The sequence below is a fragment of the Cibotium barometz genome, chromosome 20 (genome assembly GCF_041138505.1).
Source record: "Cibotium barometz isolate CiBa-2024 chromosome 20, ASM4113850v1, whole genome shotgun sequence".
NCBI classification, from domain to species: domain Eukaryota; kingdom Viridiplantae; phylum Streptophyta; class Polypodiopsida; order Cyatheales; family Cibotiaceae; genus Cibotium; species Cibotium barometz.
In genome coordinates this window covers 6996736-7018970 of record NC_141065.1, presented here as the reverse complement: position 1 = coordinate 7018970, position 22235 = coordinate 6996736, and the positions used below count along the sequence as shown (strand labels likewise).

The window sequence follows — 22235 nt, the reverse complement described above, 5'->3', positions numbered from 1 at the left end:
GGCGAACCAGTGTGGAGAAAAAAATCTGCAGAGATAGGGGAACAGCGTCCATTCGACCAGTACGTTTGGTTTCAAGTAGTCAGCGACTGTGTGAAGCGTGTTGGGGCTTGAAATAGAGAGCAAATTGGCTACTACCAATTGATATGCTTTTAACAAATTCAGAAAAACCAGTTTAGCGCCGGCTGTGCGCTGTCTGCAGCAAAAAGATTGAGTGGGAAATAGCAAAAATCCGGGAAAAATTCACAATAATGCTTTCAGATAAGTCGTGTTTTTCTTTAGTTTATTTATTTGATTACCTTTCAAACCTTAGAGGTTTTGTAAAATCATAAGACCTTTCGAACTTTTGAGGTTTTGTAAATCATGAATGCCCGGATACGATGAGTTGTGATATTAAGGCACTGGATATCTGAATTGTTTCTACCCTAATAGAACCAGAGTGCAAGCTTCGAAATTTCTTAAAACCATAAGAACATGTTATAGATATGCCATATATTGTCTTGTACTTGTGAGTTGTTGAAATTTATAAACAGGATTTCAGGTGATAAAGAACATTATGAGATGTTGGGAATGGTGACAGTGGATGTATGGAATGAAAGGGGTCACATGTATGTTGGAAATACTTAAAAATTATGTTATGCCTACATGTGATTAGCTGGAAAGTTTTGGAAAAAGAAGCCAGTGAATCTATGCTTGGAAAGGAATAAGCAATTGAAACACGAATTCAAGGATGGATTTGTCCTATGCTTTTTGGGAAATTTTGAATGTGAGTTTCCTTGTTAGGTTCGGCACCAACTCTCACAGCTAGAAGTCTCGTACTTTCCTGGCTACTCCGCACACTTCCCGACAACGGGACAAGCAAGAAAGAAGACAACAGGGTCAGAGTAATGTGCATTGTATCTTGTTCTCCCTTCGATGGCAGTACCTATTGTGATGTTTTAGATATATGTATGACAAAGTCAGATACTAAGCAAGCTTAAGTTATTTCATTTACCTTTTTGTTGTTCAGAATAAATGAGAAGCTTCCTGAAACATTGCCTACTGTCTCCATGAGCACATCATGATGTAATTGTGTAAGCGTGCAGCACTATCTAATCGAATAACACCTAACAACAATCCATATTCGTAAACCTTAATATCAACCAATTCATTTTCATCACCAAAAGATTTTAGGTCTTGATCCATTGGGACCAACTGATTTTGAATAAGCCTGCTGCGTTTGTAGTAAAAAGAGAATATGAAATTATGAGTCGCAATCATATATTTGATTGTAATTGAGTTTGGTACCACTTCACAATAGACTTTATTGTAGGTTTTTATGTCCCAACCATCATCCAGAAAGTCAAAATTATCTACAGTAGAATTGGCTTTGTAGCTGAGCATTGTTCTACAGACCTTCACATCATATTGTCCGAACTCGCTTATTGCACCGTGGAAGGGAAAATGGAAATTTTGTGTGATTTTTATCTCTACTGCACGCTTCTGAAAGTCACCTCCCATGGTCCGATAAGGAAGTTTGTTCTCTGTCTGAACATGCTTATCGCACTGTGGATGGGAATTTTTTTTGTGATTTCTATCTTTATTGCAATGCACCCTTTTGATCAATAATGATTTCAGTATCGTTGATGATGGCTTGTACAAAATAGATAGTCAAAAAAGTTCCTTTAGTTCCCCCGGTCGAACCCACAGGAAAGATCATGACAGTTGTTGTCAGCAGCAGTAGGGTCAGGTATAGGTTTGATAAAATTATTACTCCCTTGCCATTTAGAGATAGAAAGGCAGCTGAGATCCTAGCTATTCCTCCTTCTTTGAAATGGAAAAAGAAAGATGACGTTAAGGTTGAAGAAGTCACGTCCCCAAGTCCATTACGGAGGACTCGGAGGTTGGTAAGATAGAAAGACTTGAAGGGTGAGAAAAGAGAACAAAATGTTGATGTAAGAGAGTCTGAAGTGGATGAGAGTTTATCCAACCTTTTACAGTTAGAGAAAGAGAATGATGAGAGGCTTGCAAAAGTACTTGGGCAACTCATTTGTAATGTATCCTTCATAATGGAAGATGATTACTTGCAGATCGCTCCCTCAGATATTTATATGCTCATGGACAAGCAAAGGGAGATTAATGACAGTGTCATCTTTATATGTTTAAGGTCTGTATTTCTTTCATCCATATAAGGCTCTGTATTTTCTAAAGCTTTGTATGTATTATCCTTTTTTCTAAAGCTTTTCTTCAATTTTAGGGCACTTTTGAAATCCCTTCTGCCAAACCAGGCAAAGGAGATATTCATTTGTGATCCCCTTATGTCATTAGTCCTTTCGGACCCCAGGAGGACCACCTAAGATATTATTCCATATTTCAAAGGACTGAATCCAAGGGCGTGCTGCTTTGCGGTTCTGCCATAGAGAAGTAAGCACCCACTTTATTTATTTTATGTTTTATCATTGTTGTTAATATAATCTCATGTATTTATTTTATAGTTTTTATCATTATTTAGATTTATTTTTTTCAAATGGCAGAGGGCACTGGAGTGACTGCATTATTAATTTTGTGAAGTGTCGAGTTCTATTCACGAATAGCATGGTTGGAATGCATGGAGAATGTAAATTGTAAGTACTACTTTGTATGATTTGTACCATACTACTTAAGTTCTTTTAATTTTGAACATTGAAATTTTGTTATAGGGCATCTAAGAGAGCGGTTGCTACCATTGAAGCTCTGTATCCTCAGTTAAAAAAGGAGACATAGTATAAGTTCTTAAATCAACCCGTTCCTCTTCAAAAGGATGCACACTCCTGTGGGTGGCATGTTATTTCCAATGTATGGAAATTCATTCTTTCCAAGTACACTGAACTTAATAGCATTGTAAGTTACGTTACTCGTTCTCCCATTTTTGTTGCTTTCACCTATTTTACAATATTCAATTTTGAGCCATTTTTATTTTTAATGCAGTCTCTTGGTGCACCTGATTTTTGGGTGTGGAGCGTGCGGGCGAAGGTGATTAATATTATACTTAACAATGCAATTACACCGAAAGACCTTGACTCGCCACGTCGAACAGGTGAAGCCTCTACATCAAAGAAGAAAAGAATGCCTATGTATTTACCTTTTAAGCATTTTATCTTTAAGAGCAAGGAACCCTTAAGAAGGTTGGCAAAAAGGGTACTCCGAAGAAGAAGCTTCGATTTGCAGGCAAGAAGGCTTCTACAGAAGAGAACCAGGAAAAGGATGTGGATGCAGGGCCAGAGATAGAGAATCCTGAGGGCATGGAGCCCCAGCAGCCCCAGCAGCCCTAGCCTGCAGATCTTTATTAGTGCATTTCATTTTGTAAAGATTCTTCTCGATACGAGCTTTTTTCTCATATCTTTGTTTTTTTAAATATCCGAAATTCTTATTGAACCCCTCATTATTTTAGCAATTTAAGATAGCTTTAAAAACAATTTACAAAAAAATTGAGAGAGAGAGAGAGAGAGAGAGAGAGAGAGAGAGAGAGAGAGAGAGAGAGAGAGAGAGAGAGAGCAAAGTATAATACAAGTACACAGATAAATTGAAATGTCGCAAGATATTTTCCATTAAAGTAACATTGAGATACAAATTGTTTTGAGCCCAAGTCCTCAATACAAAACATTCCTAAAATTCCTAATCATCCTGCTGAGTAGGCTTTTCTTCAGTTGGCTGGTATTGGGTCTTCTGAAGGATCGTTTGATACACGTCTTTGGCTTCAGCTAATTAGTTTTTCTACATCTTCAAGGTCTTTCTGTCTGTTTTCAGAGTACACGACATATTTATCATCTGTATCCCCAACAGAGGAATACACTGAGTCATCTTGTGAGGCTAGAGGGGGGCGTAGCAACCTTGCTATAGGAGCATCCTTATCGCTCGCAAGAAGAATTCACATCCATGGGAGGCTGGCTTTTGTTATGAGCTATGAGTAAGAAATAATGTCACAACTTTCATATGAAGGATGTCTTTATATACTGCTGAAAACCATGCTCTATAATCCCGTGTGCCATAAAACCACCCTAGTTTTGAACAACTGTCATCTCCAATCCTGTGTGCCATAAAACCATTTTCCCAGCCTACAATGTAAAGCCTACAATGAATTGACCATTCATGTGTTATAAGAATTCGCATCCATGGGACAGCTTTCTACAATCCAAGAAAATATATTAAATACACATTGCACTTTTGATTGGTAAATCATAAAAGATTTTACAAAAATTATTTGAAAAGGAAGCTTGGAAGGTATTGTCTTAGAGAAGTTCATCAACTAATCGATATACCCTCAGCCTCCCAGTCGGTATCTACCAAGGCCATCAGCTCCATTCGCTTATGAATCTTCCTATTATTCACCTTGAATTGTGCCTTGCTAATATCCTCACCTCCTACGATTTGAAGGTGCTCCCTAATCTTTAGGAGGCTCCAATGTCTACTTGCACTTACAACTTCCACCACACCACTTGGCAACCGAACACTGTATATCAACAGGTAAAACAACTTGTTCATCTGCCTGCATTGAAACCCAATACCTGTTCTTTTTCATCCACCGCTCATAATAAAAGCGTATGTATAACGTGGAACGAGCTTTGAGATACCGAAATGAAACACTAGAGTCTACTATATTACACTTGAATGTGTCATTTTTATGCACCCCCTCTACAATACTCCAGTGCTCTCCAAGCAAGGCAACCATGTCATCACCTAGTACTTTCTTGCACACAAACATGGTAGATGTTTATGAGAAGGTAAATTGATTGAACATCTTAGCAAAAAGATGTATTTGGCATACCCAACTAAGACCCACAGATCGAGAGGGCTTTGCAAACTTTAAAGACCTTGTATATCACAAAGCATCTTTGATTTCATGACCATTACAGTCCAAGCATCTGGGATTGGCCATTCAATAGAAGAGAGGGGGGGAGATGTTATCATCTGTAACTTACCAAAACCACCATCATGCCTTGGAACCACATAGGAGTGCCGATAAAAGAAAACTTTTTCTTTGAGAAGTTCTGCACTGTTTCTACAAGAAAACATTGCTTCACCGATATCTCCATGTAATGTGTGAAATGTTCCAGTAAGACTACGTAATGGCTGCTCCTCTACCAAGTTTGAGAGGAAAATGTCTACAAACAAGAAATAAGATGACTTAGAAAGAAAGAAACTTCTGGCAATCATGAAATCATATTCTCCTTTCAAACTCATGATACTTACAGTTGCATGGAAACTTAGTTTGTTGGCGAAGATGGATATCTCGTGTTGTGTAAACGTGTTGTACCATGGCCACTAGTTCTCCATTGCTCGCCTTTTTGAAACCCTGTAAACAACCTTTCCAATGAAGCTCCATCACATCTCGCCGTCGAACTCGATGGGGACCAATTGCAGTAGGCTGTTGATAACCCCAAGAACCCTTGCGAAATGCCTCTCCCACCCAAGCACCATCGTCGTCCTTCCTATTGTGGAGCGATATCTCCTCAATCTCATCTTTTGGTCTTCTTGGTGCAGCCATATCAACCTGAAGCTAAAGGTGAAGCTTGTTGTGCGAAAGGTTAGGATTGGGTGAATGTTCTAGAATGAGATTTGTAGATTAGGGTTTTGGAGGAGCCTTGGAGAATGAAGAGATGAAAGAAGGGAGGAGATTAACGAGAGTATAGTTTGGATGTTCAAGAAGCTAAGCGGACTTGAGAATGAGATTTTGGTCTATAATCAAGTTTGAGATTAGTTTTTTGGGGGGAAAAGTGACTGTTTTGGAATAATGAGCCACAAAAATTGTGGGACCACACCTACCTACTCTAACCCCCTACTTTGTATAGAAGACAAATGTAATTATAAGTGCCAAAAGCTTAGTCCCCCTCCCTACTGCCTAGTCTCTCTCCCTATATACAAAGGAGACCAAATATGCACACTCCTCTATTCTTATTAGTCCATTACTAATTACTTTCATTAGTATAAGGCCCAAAATATGTTCAAATGGCCCCTAATGCACACTTCCACCTTATCATCATTATCAACAGAACACTAATCGATGCAAGGGATTCCACAATGCCCTTGATCTTCAAGGCATAATCATTCACAGACATATTTTTCTTCTCCACAGTATGAAGCTCATTCTTCAACTGAATCTTCGTGCCTTGGTGTTGGTTTCATACAGCTTCACCAAAGTGTCCCATGCCTCCTTAGGTGACTTGGCATCCTGTATATGCCTAATAATAGTGTCTTGTATGCTGATAGAAAGCCAATACATGACTTTCCTTGCTCCTTGATTCCAATCCTTGAATTCTTTTACATCTGCAGCAGTTGGATTTATCTTTGGTATCTCTGGTGCCTCCTCATGTTCACCTTTAATGTAGTCCCAGTAACCTTTTCCCATTAGAAAATTTGTCAATCTAAACCTCCAAGCATGGAAGTTGTTCTTGTCAAGCTTTTCTACAACAATCTGGTTTATTCCATCATTCGACATCTTGTCTGTAACATAAATTTACCAAAAACAACACTCTTGTTTGACCTGCACAAACTGATGTATTCTTTGCAGCGGTACTATACTGCACCCAAACTGTCACAACCACTGACTTTAATTTGCATACATACACCCAATGGCAACTTTAAGACCTCTTTGCAGTACACACACTGTCTGCACAACCAATCACCCTTCCTGCAGTTCCAAAAGCAGATTTTTGCAGAGAATTGAAACTTACCTACGGTACCGATGAACGTTTTCAAACTAAAAAACGGAGATCCAGACATGCTTGAAACGCGTTTCTGGCTCAAAAAATGCTGTCCAACACAGATGATATAGTTGCCCTATAGCTCTCCTCCCGTGAAGAAAGCTTCTCAATCAGAGTTTGTTTGCCAGCAGTGCCTCCCGAAGAGCTCCTGACAAGGGTGTAGTAGTCAATACAAAGGGGGAAGAGTAGATGAATCTCTTACTCTCGTACCACTTCCTGTGCTTCTCTTGCTTGTCGCCGCTCAACCCTTAGCATGAACCATGCTCTAATACCATGAAAGATGCAGGGGAGAAGAGAGCTTGAGCTCTTGCAAAGCACACACACACACATTCATGACAGGGGTGTAGTGGCAGAGTATATACAAGCGGTCCATAATGTGAACATGCTAAGTGGAGTGGGTAGGTGTGGACTAGTCAGTGTAGTCCAGTTGTAGAATCTCTGGCGAAGATATGTCGGTGCCAGCTACCAAACTCGCTAGTGATATAAAAGTCGAACGATCATGCAGGCACCTCGTAAGTGTCAGCTCATGTTGAGCTTAATATCTTAACAGTCTTATTTTGAGTATGTAGATTATCTCCACTGAAACAATTCCTTGCAAAAGCACATTTAGTCATTTAGAAAGTACTTGAAAATTTTGAATGGGCACATTATACCATATATTTATACTATCACTTACTTTTAGCTTTTTTATGTGGAGGATTGTGCGTTGCAACTAGCAAGAGTATTAGTGCTTTACAAAGGGAGGCAAAAGCATTTGTGAACAACTAAATCGCATGAGAATTTGAAGGGGACTAATGGTGGCAAACAACATGCTCTTGAGTCACAATAGATGCTCTATGTTTAATCAATCACCAATAGGAAGTTGGGTTTGTTTAGTGTAATGAGAAGGAGATTCACTTAAAAGAAAATCTCACCTTCATATTTTGATGCAACCTTTCTAGGGCATAACGAAATAAAGGCTATGTTAAGCTTTGCAAGACAGGGCAAAATATCTCAAACTAGCAAACATCACCAAAGAGTGTTCAAAATATTAAGTGTGCATGACACATTGGAAAATATTACCCAATGTGTATTTGCCATTGCACTCTTTCTAGGGACCAGGATATTGGAAAAAAATGGCTAATTTAAATAGAATAATTAAACTAGGTAGTGTTAAGTTATGACTAAAGAAAGATATCAACTAAAAGTGCTTAATTGGCTTTCCTTATCCCCAAGGATCTCCTTAGGGGAAATGTTTTTAGTTGAACTTTATAGAAGGAAGGCCTTGATGGCGTTCCATTTTTTGTTGGACACATTGCTAGACCTTATCCATGTCTTTTCTAATGCCCTACTCCACCCTATGAATCATGATGAGGAAAATTGAAGGCTTTACTTCAAGCCTAGAAAAATGAACCTCAAGCAATAGTTATACAATTCCAAGTTTTTTTAAAAAATCTTATTGGTTTACGTAGCCAAAGTTTGGAACAGCCGCCTAAGGCCCCCTTTTGCAAAGGTGGGCTCAAAAGAGACCCCCTGAAGCACTATAAATACCCACCTAAGGCCTCATTTTGCAAAGGTGGGCTAGAAAGAGACTCCTAATGTTGACCATGAGCATTGTAGTGCAACTGTGACCTGCCTAGGGTGCGTGTAACAATCTTTTTTTTAACAAACCCTCAACATGAACCTTAGTGATAGCCTCTAAATTACTTCAAGTGCATTCCCATACCTCGAGAACGTAGAGAAGCTAGGAGCACAAGCACTATTCCCATAGGCCCAAAGCTTGAGCTTCAAGGCTAGCATTACAATAGGAAGTGAAATGACAGTAGAATTCAAGAAAAGGTACCTCGCTCTTCTCAATTCATGTGGTAGGCAAAATAAACGAAACTTTTAATTGCCAAAATTAGTGGGATTGATGGTGTGTAGGTATAGGCAAGGATGATTTTTGACAGGTTAGGTCACCCTTCAAAATACAGCTTTAGTAGAATTAGTACCTGTTTTTTCACATTTAATCTTGATCACTCGAAATAAGTGGTGGTATTTTACGACCAAAATACCCAAAAACGAACACGACGCCAAAAGCGACCTTGGGTGTAGGTGGTTTTTATAAAAAAAGACAAAATTAAAATGTAAAAGTTTGGTGGGTGTGCTACGTAATGCCTATAAAGATGGAAGGCAACGCTTTGAGTTCTCCACTGCCACTCTACGGGGTCCCACAATATGTGGACCAACGGACTGTTCTCCCAAAGCCATAAGCACCAGGATGCGACATGTCTTCGCAAAGGCAATATAGGTGTTTACATGGCTGGGCTCTTAAATTATTAGGAAGGAACATATGAAGTAGCCTCTACTTTCGCTCTTACATCAGCATATGAAGTAGCTCTTACATCAGCATATGACCTCTCTTTCTCTCTCTCTCTCTCTCTCTCATGAAACGTATAAAAAACCAAGCCCAGGAGACGTTCACACGGCGATGGCAACGGAGTAAAGAGATTAGGTTGAAATGTTGGAAAAAACATTACGACTTGTGCTCTAGACATATAATAACAATCTGTTCATATCATAATCATAGAATGAAGGAGCTGAGGAGGGCTGTTCCGATGGCGGTGGCGATGGAGGCTACGGAGGACATGCGGTGGGGTTTGGCCGAGTTTGGGAGAGAAGGTGGGGGCGAATCTTGTGGGAGGGGAGGCGGGCTAGGCTGTGGGACGCTGGGACTGGAGAGAGAAGACGGTGTGGGAGGCGGGATGGACGCAGGCGCGGGTGCCGGTGCAGGCGATGGGCGGGCGCCCATCTGGATCTCGAGCGTCATGCCGTCCAAGCAATGGCCGGGCTCCCCGCTAATGAAGTAGCGGGTACTGCTGTTGTGAAGGGCGATGCTGGTGTTGCCGTCACTGTAGGAAGCGATGGGCTCTGCGACTGTGCAGGTGCTGTAGTCCGCCTCCGACACTTCCAGCACATTTTCTTTGGTCTTGTTGTAAGTGAACCCTGCGAGAACACGAATCTCCTCTCTCTCTCAAGAGCTTCAAGCATTTATATTTGTGCTGCAGACAAACTACTCAGAAGAGCGTGATGGGACTTACACAGTACATCGCCCACCTCGAAGACCTTGCCTTGCAGCCATTGCGAGTAGTCCACGTTCAACTCCCAGCCTTTGCTGCCGCCCACCCTCCATGTGGTTGCCTCAGCGCCCTGCAAAAGCACAAATAACACCAGAGGAGCCAACATATGCCCCATCGCGACCGGGCACAGAGTCCCCTATTTGTGAGTAACCCACCTACACCAGCCGATTGGGGATGTATTCATAATTCAACCAAGACTAGTCATCACTTTTGAGTTTTCTTTCTTTGACTCTCAGGCTTAAAGTCACACACAAAGGGGAAGTCAAGAGCCACAATATCATTCTTTTTTTTCAACAAAAGAGTTAGCAGCTGAAAAATAGCCCAAATGCCCGGATTATAACTAGAATATATAAAATTTGACCAAAGAAAAAAAAGGCAATGCCTAATTCCAATTGGGATTTTTTAATATCAGCCTAGAAAATTGCACGTCAAAAGGATAGGTTTTTCTTTTCTTTTTTTTAAAAAAAATTTACGCAACTAACTCATAGTTGATGAGGGGACTCCTCTCAGGCTTGCATGCCATTTTACAAATACCATACCCCACACACACCCATGGGCAACATTACAAGGTAGCATCATTCAGGGTAGCCAGCAAGGTTTGAACCCATAACCTCGAGCATATAAACCAAACACCTTAACAATTGAGCTACCACCACCCGATGATAAAAGGCTTGGTTTTTCGAGCACTGGCCCATATCTGATAAATTTGTCCTACACACTCCTTGGCACTATCTCCCACAGGGTCGTAAAAACCCCTTAGGCATGGGAGATAGTGCTGACACACACTCCATCGCACAATATTACATTGCTTAGACACCTATTTTTTGGCATTAGGTAGCCTAATTCCCAATTTGTGCTACTTGTGGCCGCTCACACTAGCCTCTGTGTCATCTTGGGCAATGAGAGATGTATTTTTAATTTAACAACCCCACTTCAGACAAGACTTCAGACAAGTCATGATTCAATAGATAGTGTAACTTTCGTTCTTTCACTCTCATATCCTTTCACACATGAGAGGTGTAAGTCAAAGAGCCCACACCATGCCACATGATACATTTATCCTATCATACATTGGGTTACAAAAGCCCTTATAGACTCCATCACACACCATTACGCTTTGCCATCGATTTTTTGGCCTTAGGGCCTTTGTACACTACCCATCTCCACTCACTTTTTAATTATTTTTAGCTCATAAAAAAGATGTCTACCATCTATCATTGATGGCCTAGCTCCATACGCCCTCAATGAAAGTTTTTTGTTGCCAATGTTTGGGATTTTTTTTTTAAATGAAGAGCCAATGTAATTAAGAATCTCTATTTGTAAACTCGACCCCTCCTCACATTGAGATGGAAGATTTTTTAAAAAAACATGTTTATCCTACAAGTGTTGCATTTTAGGAGAGAGTACTGAAAGAAATATCATATAGGCTTTGCACCTTGTACTGTGGTGGTGTGGGCAATAACAAAATTGCTAGTTTTTTCAAACTCAACCCCTCCTTTCAAACATGGATTGAGGTCAAAGAGATCATTATTAAAAAAAAAATCTAGCGGTTGCGAACTTAACCCCTCCTCATAAACATGGAATGAGGTTGATGCCAGTTAACCAATTTTAGTCTTGAAATGGATCTAGACCAAAGATCAAGGAACCAACACATAAAGTCCAAATCTAGCATCCATTTGATGGGCATCAAACATACATGAGAAATACTTGAGATTATGATGAAAATAGAAGAAATCCATATGCACATATAGCAAAGGAGGTATGTGCATAAGTCCTAAGTGATTTAACCTATTACGTAGTATAATTCCCAATAGATAGTGCAACTTTCTTTCTTTCACTCTCATATCCTTTCACACATGAGAGGTGTAAGTCAAAGAGCCCACACCATGCCAATACATTTATCCTATTATACATTTGGGTTACAAAAGCCCTTATAGACTTCATCACACACCATTACACTCTGCCACCGAATTTCGGGCCTTAGGGCCTTTGTACACTGTCCATATCCACTCACTTTTTAATTATTTTTAGCTCTTATAAAAGATGTCTACCATCTATCCATGCACGGAGTGATGTGGACATAGAGCAACTTTCCTAGCACAAGTCCGTGTGGTCCGTTCTCTGATGGGGTCCCGGATCCTCAACTTCTAACTGTCCGAATCCGGGTTCTCGAAAAATTTGCACGAGCGTGGTAAATGGCAAAAATTTTCAACAGTGGCACAAACGCGGCAGAAGAGGCATGAAATTCGAATCATGCAAGGAAAAATGTGTGGCAAGCAACCCGGATCTTTCTTGTTGCGTTCAGATGCATTTCAGACTCATTTCGGATCCGAAACTCTGTTATGGCGATTTTGCACTATCTTCGTCTCGGGACCCAACTTTGACACGTTGGGAGAAGTGATTGAGATGCCAAAATCCATGCACGGAGTGATGTGGACATAGAGCAACTTCCCTAGCATAAGTCCGTGTGGTGTGTTCTCTGATGGGGTCTCGGATCCTCAACTTCTAACTGTCCGAATCCGGGTTCTCGAAAAAGATGCACGAGCATGCCAAATGGTAGAAATTTCCAACCGTGGCCCAAACAGTGCTGAAGAGGCATGAAAATCGAATCATGCATGGACAAATGTGTGGCAAGCAACCCATATCTTTCTTGTTGTGTTCAAATGTGATTCGGACATTGATGGCATATCTCCATAGGCCCTCAATGAAAGTTTTTTGTTGCCAATGTTTGGGATTTTTTTAAATGAAGAGCCAATATAATTAAGAATCTCTATTTGTAAACTTGACCCCTCCTAACGTTGAGATTGAAGATTAAAAAAAAACATGTTTATCCTACAAGTGTTACATTGTAGAAGAGAGTACTGAAAAAAATATCATATAGACTTTGCACCTTGCAGTTTGGTGTGGGAAATAACAAAATTGCTAGTTTTTTCAAACTCAACCCCTCCTTTCAAACATGGATTGAGGTCAAAGAGATCAAATTTTTTTAAATCTAGTTATTGCAAAGTTAACCTCTCCTCACAAACATGGAATGAGGTTAATTCCAGTTGACCAATTTTAGTTCTTTCTCATTGACCCTTATTGGGCTCAAAAACACACATGCGTACCCATATTTTTTGCTACATACCCTCGTTTAAGCCCATGTTGGATAAACTAAAGTTTGAAAAAACTACTTAACCTTTATTATGCCAAACATCCTATTATGGATGAAAATATTCAAATTTCAATTAGTGAGCATGAATTTTTCTTTTGTGCGCTTTTGCCGCACGAGTCGTAGCTGGGGACTTGCCGAACACCGTATGCGAGCCACGAATGGCTGCAAGCATACAACCAGGAAAGCAAGCTCAAACAGAATGCAAAGGTGTGTCACTCACTGCTCAAACCGCCGCCGTGAAGGATTCCTGCATCGCAGTGAAGAAGGAGCTGCCGTCGCCCGCTTTACCGCCTCAAACCGCCGCCGTGCTGCTACACAGTGCTCGATCGCTCTCTCGCTCTCTCGCTCTCTCACACACGCAGGAGAAGGAAACCAAGAAGATAAGGCAAGAGCACTCTTGTATTCAACACATGAGAATGAGGGTTTTAGGGTTACATTTGACTCTTATAGGTGACTTGGCCGTTCACACATGGGCGCCCATACATGGTCGACCGATCCTAACCCTTATCCTACTGATATTCAAGGTGAGCCTCTCATCAGCGATCACCCAATCCCTTTATCCTTAACATATGGTGCCGACAAGCCTGGCCCATGACTCAGAATATTTAAATTAATGACGTAAAACATAGTACGTCTCAATGTCCGTCATAGGTTAACATGCCCCCCTTCCTGATGTAGATTCCATCCTCGGAAGCTATAGTATGGTAAGCTCGATAGGTTTGTTGTGTTAGACCGTCTACAAAACAGGGAAGTAGAGTGAAAGTATGTTGGAATTCAAAAGATATAAAGTGTATAAATTCAAGCATGTTAGACCACAATGGATATTGCTGTGAGAACTTAGTTTAAGGGGTCACATGAATGAGCTAGTGTAGCAAATTAACAGGAGTTTAAAATTATTGAAAGTAAATCAAGAGTTAGGAAGGTGTCAAAGGTTAATCAAGGTTTATAACTGGCCTAAGTCAAGGAAAATAACCAAGCTTAATAAATAAACAGATGACCACACTGTGTCTACTCTAAGAACAAGTTAATACCACGAGCCTAGGGACATAAGAAACATCAGAGTTACAGGAGCCTTTTGCCTTTATTTCTTTATACACGTGACAATTTTTACACACAATGGCGACCTTCCTAAGGCAAAACTAACATCGATCCTGGTACCATGTTTAACACAAGGCATTATCCAGGAATCTATTAGTTCACCTTAGACAAGGCTACCCCCTACCAACCAAGGCATCCTCGCCTACCAAGTATCAATAAGGCGATAGGCCAACATTCAAGCACATCATAGACTTGTATTGCCATTTATTGTAGGCTTTTTTTTAAAATTTATTTCTTTTGATCTTCGCTCCTGAACTATAATTTGTCTTACATCCTTTCGACAAAGGGGTAAAAGCTATGTCCTAGAGGTCAACACACACATGGCCAGGTGTCAAACATTAAGATGGTTTGACGCTAGACCTAAGACAATCGTATTCCAAGGTTAACTAAAGACATCATGCTGCCTAGGAATATATCCAATAAAGTTAAGCTCATTAATGATTTACACTAGCATGTCAAGCAACTTCAAAAACTAAGTAGTACATTGACAATTTCCATGTGGTCATACATTATAGTTCATGCAATTAATTGAACAGTAAAAACGAATGAGAGTGGGTATGGAAGAATTACACCTGTATTTTGGAGATCTCCTTGATTTGATGAGAAAAATGCCTGCAATTTGATGAGATATTTATGTATGAGCGTTGCGGCTATCTTAGGACTTGAAAGCAAACCCACCTCAAACTTTTCAACCTGTACAACCAACTAACAAGCACTATACCTCGAGAGGCACATCAGTCTGAAAAATTAAAGACTTGTTTAAGGAATCCAAACTAGAAAAAAATTGAAAACACTAACCTACCTACCAGTCACCACACTACTATTGAGGATACGGTAAGAGGATGTGCTTTCCTCCTACGAGGCTTCTTGTCTGAACGAGATTGAGCAGGGGAAGTAGCTGTTAACGAAGCTTTTGGGACCCATTTGTATGTATGTTTCGGCATAGTAAGCGGAGCTTTAGAGACCACCTTGCATGTTTCCACTCTTGGTGTTGAAGTGTTAGAGGGGTGGCAAACAATCAAAGATGGTTTTGCCATTGGACTTTGTGATTTTTCATTATCTAACATTTGAGTGGATGACTTAGGTGCGGGATTTTGAGCGGTCAGACCTAGTGTTAGTTCTTGCGTTGTGACTCGTCTGGTTGCCCAATCGATATTGCACTTGGTGGCCATCATCCATTTGCGCCCTAAGTTTACAATCCCTTCCATGGTACCCGCAGGCATAACCAAAAAGCTTTGAATTACGGTCCCCTTGTTATAGGTAACCGGAGTGTGCAGAATTCTTGAGACAGGGGTTTTCTTCTTGTTGATTCCTTGAACTTGGATAGCACTCTTGGATAAAGGTGGTTTTCCAAGTTGACACCACACGCCATATGATAGCAAATTGTGTTGAGCTCCTGTATCCAATAATGCATTATACAGCACCTCCCCGTAAGGACTCTGTAACTCAATTGGGTATCTTAGAGGCGGGTCAGATTCCAATGAATCCTCGTCTGCCTCCTCGAAAAATGCTTGTGTAATTCCCAAGTTGGCTTCTCGTTGGTGCCTAGCATGTTGTTGACGTTCTTTGGCTTTAATTCTTGCTTGTATCTTCTTAAGCTCAGCTTGTTCTTTAGCTGCCTTCTTTTGATGGATTGCATGTAACTCCTCTTGGCTCAGGGGGTCATAGTATCTTTTGAATTTACTCCCATTAAGGAATCCAATGGTTTCAACTCCGTCGAGAGTCTCCACTCGGATGGTACCTTGCGGGGTAATCTCACATACTCTATACGGTCCCTTACCAGCATAGTTGAGCTTCTTCTTTTCGTTGCGCACTCCATACATCAGGACTTTATCCCCAACCTTCATGTCCTTGTCCTTCAGGTGGCGATCAAACCATTTTTTCCTTCTATCCTTCTCCACAAGGGCATTGTATACAGCCAATTCTCTTTCTTCGTTTAGCCTCAAGGATATATAGACACTCTACTAATAAGGGATTACCATCCCAACCCTCTTGAGTAGCAACACAAAGACTAGGATTGACAAATTCCCACGGCATGATCGCTTCTTGGCCATATACCATTTTGAATGGTGTGCAATTAATAGCCACTTTGTACGCAGTACGATAGGTCTATAAAGCTATTGTAAGCTTTAGATCCCAATCTATGCGATGAGCTTCAACTGTCTTTGTCAAAACAGAGATTAAGGTCTTGTTGGTACTCTCGGCTTGGCCATTCGCTTGCGGATAGTAAGGAGTAGATTTATGATGGGATATCATGAAATTTGTTGTGAGCTCCTTAATCACTTCATTTATAAAATGCGTACCATTGTCGCTCACAAGTTCAAAAGGACAACCGAAGCGTGTGATTATATTTTCAAAGAGGAACTTGGCTGTTATCCTTGCATCTGCTTTACGTGTCGCTTTCGCTTCAGCCCATTTGGTCATATAGTCAGTGGCCCCACAATAATATAGCGAGATTGTGTGTTTCGGGTCGTTGGGCTAATTGGACCTACAAAGTCTAAGCCCTACTTTTCAAATGGTTGGTTTACTTTGATCGGATGTAGGGGCATTTGATCTTTCCGCTGGGGTTTCTTGTATCGTTGGCATTCATCGCAACCCTTCACAAAGAGTGATGCATCTTGGAACATAGTGGGCCACCAATACCCTGATTGTAAGATCTTTCGCAGTTAAGTCTCCTGAGAAGTGACCACCGGCTACGCCCATATGTGCCTCTTGCAAAATGTATAGATACTCATCCTCTCGCGCACAACGCCTAAGAACGTCATCCTTTCCTCTTTTATAAAGAGTCCCGGCTATCAGGCAATACGGTTTGCATTCCTTGATCAGCTTTCGCGCTAGATCTTTACGAAGCTCCTTGGGTGGAAAGCCATTAACCAAAAAGTTAACAATCTTCTCACTCCATTCAGGCATTGTCTCCACCATGAACAGGGAAGTGTCAGATCAACTCCTGTAGGAGCCTCACCATTAGGTATGCGAGACAAATGATCAGCCATAACATGTTTTTTGCCAGGTCTCACAACAACAGTGAAATCAAACTCAAGAAGAATCAATAGCCATTGTGTGATTCTTCCTGTGGAGCATGGTTTGTTTACTAGATACAACAATGCTTGATGATCTACATAGAAAACAAACTTGGTGGCAAGGAGGTAATAACAAAATTTTCTTACTGCATATATCATTGCCAACCCTTCTCGATCCGTAGTGGCGTAGTTCATCTTAGCATCGTTCAACTGGCGACTGGCAAAGCTAATGGGGTAGTCTAATTTGTGTTCTCCAGGTTGAGTTAACACACACCCAATAGCAAAGTTTGATGCATCAATATGCACATGGAAGATTAAATCCCAGTTAGGCATTCGCAAGATTGGAGCACTCGCTAAGGCCTTCTTTAATAGCTCATAGGCACGGTCACATTCTTTGGTCCAAATAAACTCGATGAGAAGCTTATACAATGGTCGAGCTATCTCAGCGAAGAATAGAATAAGCCTTCGATAATAACCAATGTGGCCCATAAAGCGTTGGACTCCCTTATAGTTGGTAGGTGGGGGCAATTCTAGAATGACCTTGATTTTACTCTCGTCAGTGAAAATCCCATTTTTGGACACTATATGCCCTAAGATAACTCTGTGTTTAACCCAGAATTGGCATTTGAAAGGATTCAATGAGATGCGATATAATCTACACCTTTCAAATATTTTTCGTAAACACATCAAATGCTCGTCCCAAGAGGAATGAACACAAAGATCATCTAAGAAAGCTTCACAGAAGTCTTTTAGATATTCCTTAAAGGCCGTGCTTGCAGGTGCATTGGTCAAGCCAAAAGCCATGACGCGAAAGGCAAACACTCCAAACTCCGTGATGATAAATGCTGTTTTAGCTTGGTCCTCGACTGTAATTGTGATCTAATTGTAACCCGAGTATCCATCTAAAAAGCCATATGCCTCCTTGCCTGCCACTCTTTCAAGCACATGTTCAGAATATGGCAAGGGGTAATGATCCCTTCTGGTGGTTGCATTAACCTTTTTGAGATCAACGCACACTCTGAGTTTCCCATTCTTCTTTGGTACGATGATTATCGGAGAAACCCATTCTGAGTGCTCAATAGGGTATATGAATCCACATTTTACAAGCTTTTCAATTTCCTCTTGTACAATCTTTGCGTACTTAGGATTCATTGGGTAGGGACGTTGCTGGACTTGTTTAGCAGTGCTAATCATTGGAATCGTGTGTTGCACCACCGAGGGTGGAACACCCTTCATATCATGATATGTCCAAGCAAATATGTCCTTGAATTCTTTAAGAAGCTTCTTAAGTGTAGCTTCTTCCGTCTTGGTGAGGTCTTGAGCAATAAAAACTGGTTTAGACTCCTCACCCGGATCTGCTAAGTCTATCTCCTTAACTACCTGCAGGGCCATCGTAGACACCGCTACTCCCATTGGTAGGCGTTCGTTGGGCTTTTGTGTAGACCACTTTACGTTCCCCTGTGGTGAATGATTTGAAATGCTCGGGTGCGGGGTGTAAGTCTACTGGTTCTTGTTGTGCCAAGCTTTTTTGTTTCAATTCCGCCTCCTTTTGTTGCTGAGCTAACTCTTGGTTTTGCCGCCTTCTTGCAGTATGGCTTCTCTTCGATTTCTAATTGGGCGACGTCATGAGGTTGCGGAATACACCACATGACACTTTGGAGGTATTGTCCCCAATTATTCGCTATCTTCTGATGAGTGTCAATAGCTCCTACATAACTAAGCCATTCTGTAGTGGATCTCTCTTTGTTTATTGTAGTTCGTACATTAGCTCGATAGCGTTGGTGCTTATGTCTCGTTTTCTTCTTACCAAGTTTTTGATTTCTATTTCTATCAGATTCGAACTCACTTGGTCGATCTTCACTTGTGTCCTCCTCACTTTCGGATGAACTATAGGAGGTCACTGTCCTAGGCCTTGAGCACCTTGCTTCCACGTTTGGGTGAATATTTGATTCATCCCCCCCATCAGGCTCAGAGTCAGTTTCTTCTTGATATTCATACTCAGAGTTGCATTGGTCAGAGTCTTCGCCACTTTCAGTGTCAGTGGAGTTTGCTGCTTTCTCGTCACCCATCAGGAGTCAAGTGCATAACACCTATCATGTTTATTGGCACTAACGGTGGCATATCTTGCCCCTCAGGTGTTACCCAACTTGTGCCTCTATTTCCCCATGTGTCTATGGTTGCCGCTAGGTGTACCCAATCCATGTTATCCGACTCAGTCATACCCGGTAGGACATCCATATAAGGAGAATCTTTCCCATCATCTGTCTCTTTTTTGCATGTATAGAAATACCTTAATGGGGAGGAGTGAATAGTAGTATCCGATCGATTATCGATGATAACCTTACTTCCTAAAGGATGTGCACGACCATTCTCAAGATCAACTCGGATGACAGAGTCCTGGAATTGTAGGTAGACATGGTTTTTCGACCAATCATGCACCATTTGTGCTTCCCTCATGAAAGGATGTCCTAAGATCATTTGATATGACATAGGATGCTTGGAGAAATCCATTACAATGAAGGTATGTTTTACCTTGTATCCCAGGACCTTGATCTTAAGGTCCCTTAACATTCCAATAGGTTTAGCTATGGTTCCGTTTGCCATCTTAACCACTATGTTTGTGACTTCGAGGTGAGGTCTTCCCATAGATTCCCAACAGTTTTTAGTCACAATGCTCATGCCAGCACCACCATCAAGGATTCCCTTTAGAGTGAATCCCTTGGTAGTAATGGGGAGGGTTGCATTAGATTCGTCACCTTCAAAGTACTGTCCCAACTTGTTAACAGGTATTTCAACGACCGAACCTTCCTCTAGGTTGGGTTGTAGATCCCAATGTTCCCCTTCATCTTGAAGTGTGTCGGGTCTATGAATATTTGTAAATTGTGGCAATCCCGCCTTTAGTTCTATATTGAGAAATGCCCGAAGAGCTAAGAATAGCTCAAGATATCCGTATAACTTGGATATGATCGTGGTTCTAATTTCAAAGGACATGAAATCTAGCTTGGACACATTCAACGGTACTTTTCGAGATATCACCCCTTGACTAGGGACTGGTGAAGATGGAATCACTCCCTCTTCGATGGGGTCAGGCATTCCCTTTCACTAAACATTCTTTCCAGCAAAAAGGGTGTTTGCCCACTTCCTGATATCCTATCCTCGCTTTCTTCCCGAATGATACTAGGTATAGCTAACGGTTTATGGTTCCTGTGAGGTTGAACTTGCGTAGGAAACACTGTGTTTGGAATTTTGATTTTTCTCGGGTTTGCCTCCAGTTCTCTTTGTGTTTCTTCCACCAAACCCCTTAAGTGTTGCACTTGTTCAGTCTCCTCAACTGGGTTTGGGTAAGTTCCAATCTTTTTCTTGAGGGTTTTTGGTCCACGTGGCTTGTCTTGGGGAGTCTCAGTCAGTTTCGGTGGCTGAGAGGGCATTAACTGACTTGGTTGTGGGGCCGAGGAAGTTTCCTTCTGTTTCCCTTTATTTATGTATTCACTTGATTTTCCTTCGTTAGCTCCCGAGTGGGTTCCTCCCTTAAGGTAGTGGCTTTGGTCCCCATGGTTTCTATTGAATCAGAATCATCTTCAGGATCATTCATATACACAGGGTCGTCTCCTGTTCCTATGTTAGTCTTTGAACTAGGCTTGGAGCTCGTGGCATTAAGCGATCTCTTCTGCCGTGTTTTCTTTTTCTTTGCTTGAGCAATTGATGCAGTATCACTCTCTTCAAGAATGTAGTTTTGATTTTGAAGCATTGACCGTGTAACTACATTCGCGGGTACAATGGGTGTGGTTCCTCATGCCTGGTTGGTAACCTCAACCAAATTCAATGGCGTAATCTTGGGTGAACTAGGATTAGGTGGACATTGAGTGATCAAATGATCTATGCCACATCGATTACATGTAAGTACTGGCATTCCCGATGTGCTCCCTTGATTTGGTTGCATCTGAGTAGCGATCTTCTGTAGCTTATTAGGGCACTCTGCTACACGATGCGGTCCACCACAATCGTAGCATTGAAGAGGTGGTCTCCTCGTCGCCAAGGTATTAAGGTTTTGCCCTCTTGTGGCAAGAGCAGCCGCTTGATATACAGGCTTGACTTGCCCGAAATGATCCTCCATGTAGTACTGGGGAATCAGTCCAAATGTATCAATCCCATATAGAACAGTGGGGTCTATCTCCTCTTCATAATCCCCACATGCACTATGTGACTCACAACCCATCTGGTTTACAGGGGTAATCCTTGGATGTGGAGGTTGTGGTCCTAGCACTGGCGGTGGTAACGGCACAGACTGGACTACATTCGGGTTCCTTGGAACTATGTGCTATGACGGTTGCTCGACCGGTTGAGCAGGCATCAGCGCGGGTACTTGAGGTGTGTTTAACCAGGCAGGTGGTGCCTGATTTGCCAACATACGCTTAAGTACTAGGCAATCTTTAGATTGATGGCCATACTTACCACATGCATTGCAATTCCCATTGAATTTGACTCTGAATGTGGGACATTCACTCGTGCTATGTGGTCCTAAGCAAACCGAACACCATTGTTGCTCTCTTCTTGGGTACATATGGCTATTTTGAGGAGCTCGATTACCCCTAAAGTATTCTTGGAGAGCCTTAGTAAGGTCAGTCACTCACAGACATTTCGGATATCTTGGGCTCCTTGGCAATAGGTTTTACCGTCATTGACTGGTGCCCAGATACTTGCGAACTAACGGATTTTGTCTCTGAAGACACCTTTTTACCTGCAATCGTCAAGTTGTCTTCTAACTAGATTGCATTGGCACTGCTTCCCACGTTGTAAGACCTCTAATGACTAGGCCATTGTATATGTCCTCGTGGTGCAATCCTCGGATGAATCTGTCGAGCAGTTGGTTATTATTGAAGCGCTCATCGGGAGTGCAGCGAGAAATTAGATGCTTCAATCGACTTATAAAGTCTCTCACTGACTCCCCTTCCTCGTGTTCAGCTTTTTGGAGTTGAGATGCTACTCCCCAAAGCACACCCTCACGTATGTATTCTTTTAAGAACAATCTCTTGAGAGTGGGATAGTGAGTACGCTCTTCGATCCTTAAGGTTCGATACCAATCTCCGGCCTTCCCACTCAAGGTTAAGCCTAAGGCTTTACACTTATGCAGCTCATTGTGCTCTTCCAA

At 41.5% G+C, this 22235-nt stretch overlaps 1 protein-coding gene and 1 pseudogene across 1 annotated transcript; both read right to left on the bottom strand.

Annotated features, from left to right (window-relative positions):
• Positions 1–9186: 9186 nt before the first annotated feature.
• LOC147627495 (mavicyanin-like) lies at positions 9187–10024 on the bottom strand. Its single transcript, XM_086815082.1, has 2 exons — positions 9776–10024; positions 9187–9680 (listed from the first exon to the last, which is right to left on the bottom strand). The coding sequence occupies exons 1-2, from the start codon at positions 9927–9929 to the stop codon at positions 9259–9261; spliced, it is 576 nt and encodes a 191-aa protein (XP_086671208.1). The 5' UTR covers positions 9930–10024; the 3' UTR covers positions 9187–9258.
• A 9123-nt stretch (positions 10025–19147) lies between these two features.
• On the bottom strand, positions 19148–20199 carry LOC147627494 (uncharacterized; annotated as a pseudogene).
• Between the last annotated feature and the right edge of the window lie 2036 nt (positions 20200–22235).

What these genes read in the sequence shown, in the direction of transcription:
- LOC147627495 (XM_086815082.1), bottom strand. Translation starts at nt 9,929, where the DNA reads ATGGGGCATATGTTGGCTCCTCTGGTGTTATTTGTGCTTTTGCAGGGC. An exon ending in CGAGGTGGGCGATGTACTGT is followed by an intron (nt 9,681 to 9,775) that starts GTAAGTCCCATC and finishes GTGTTCTCGCAG; the next exon opens with GGTTCACTTACAACAAGACC.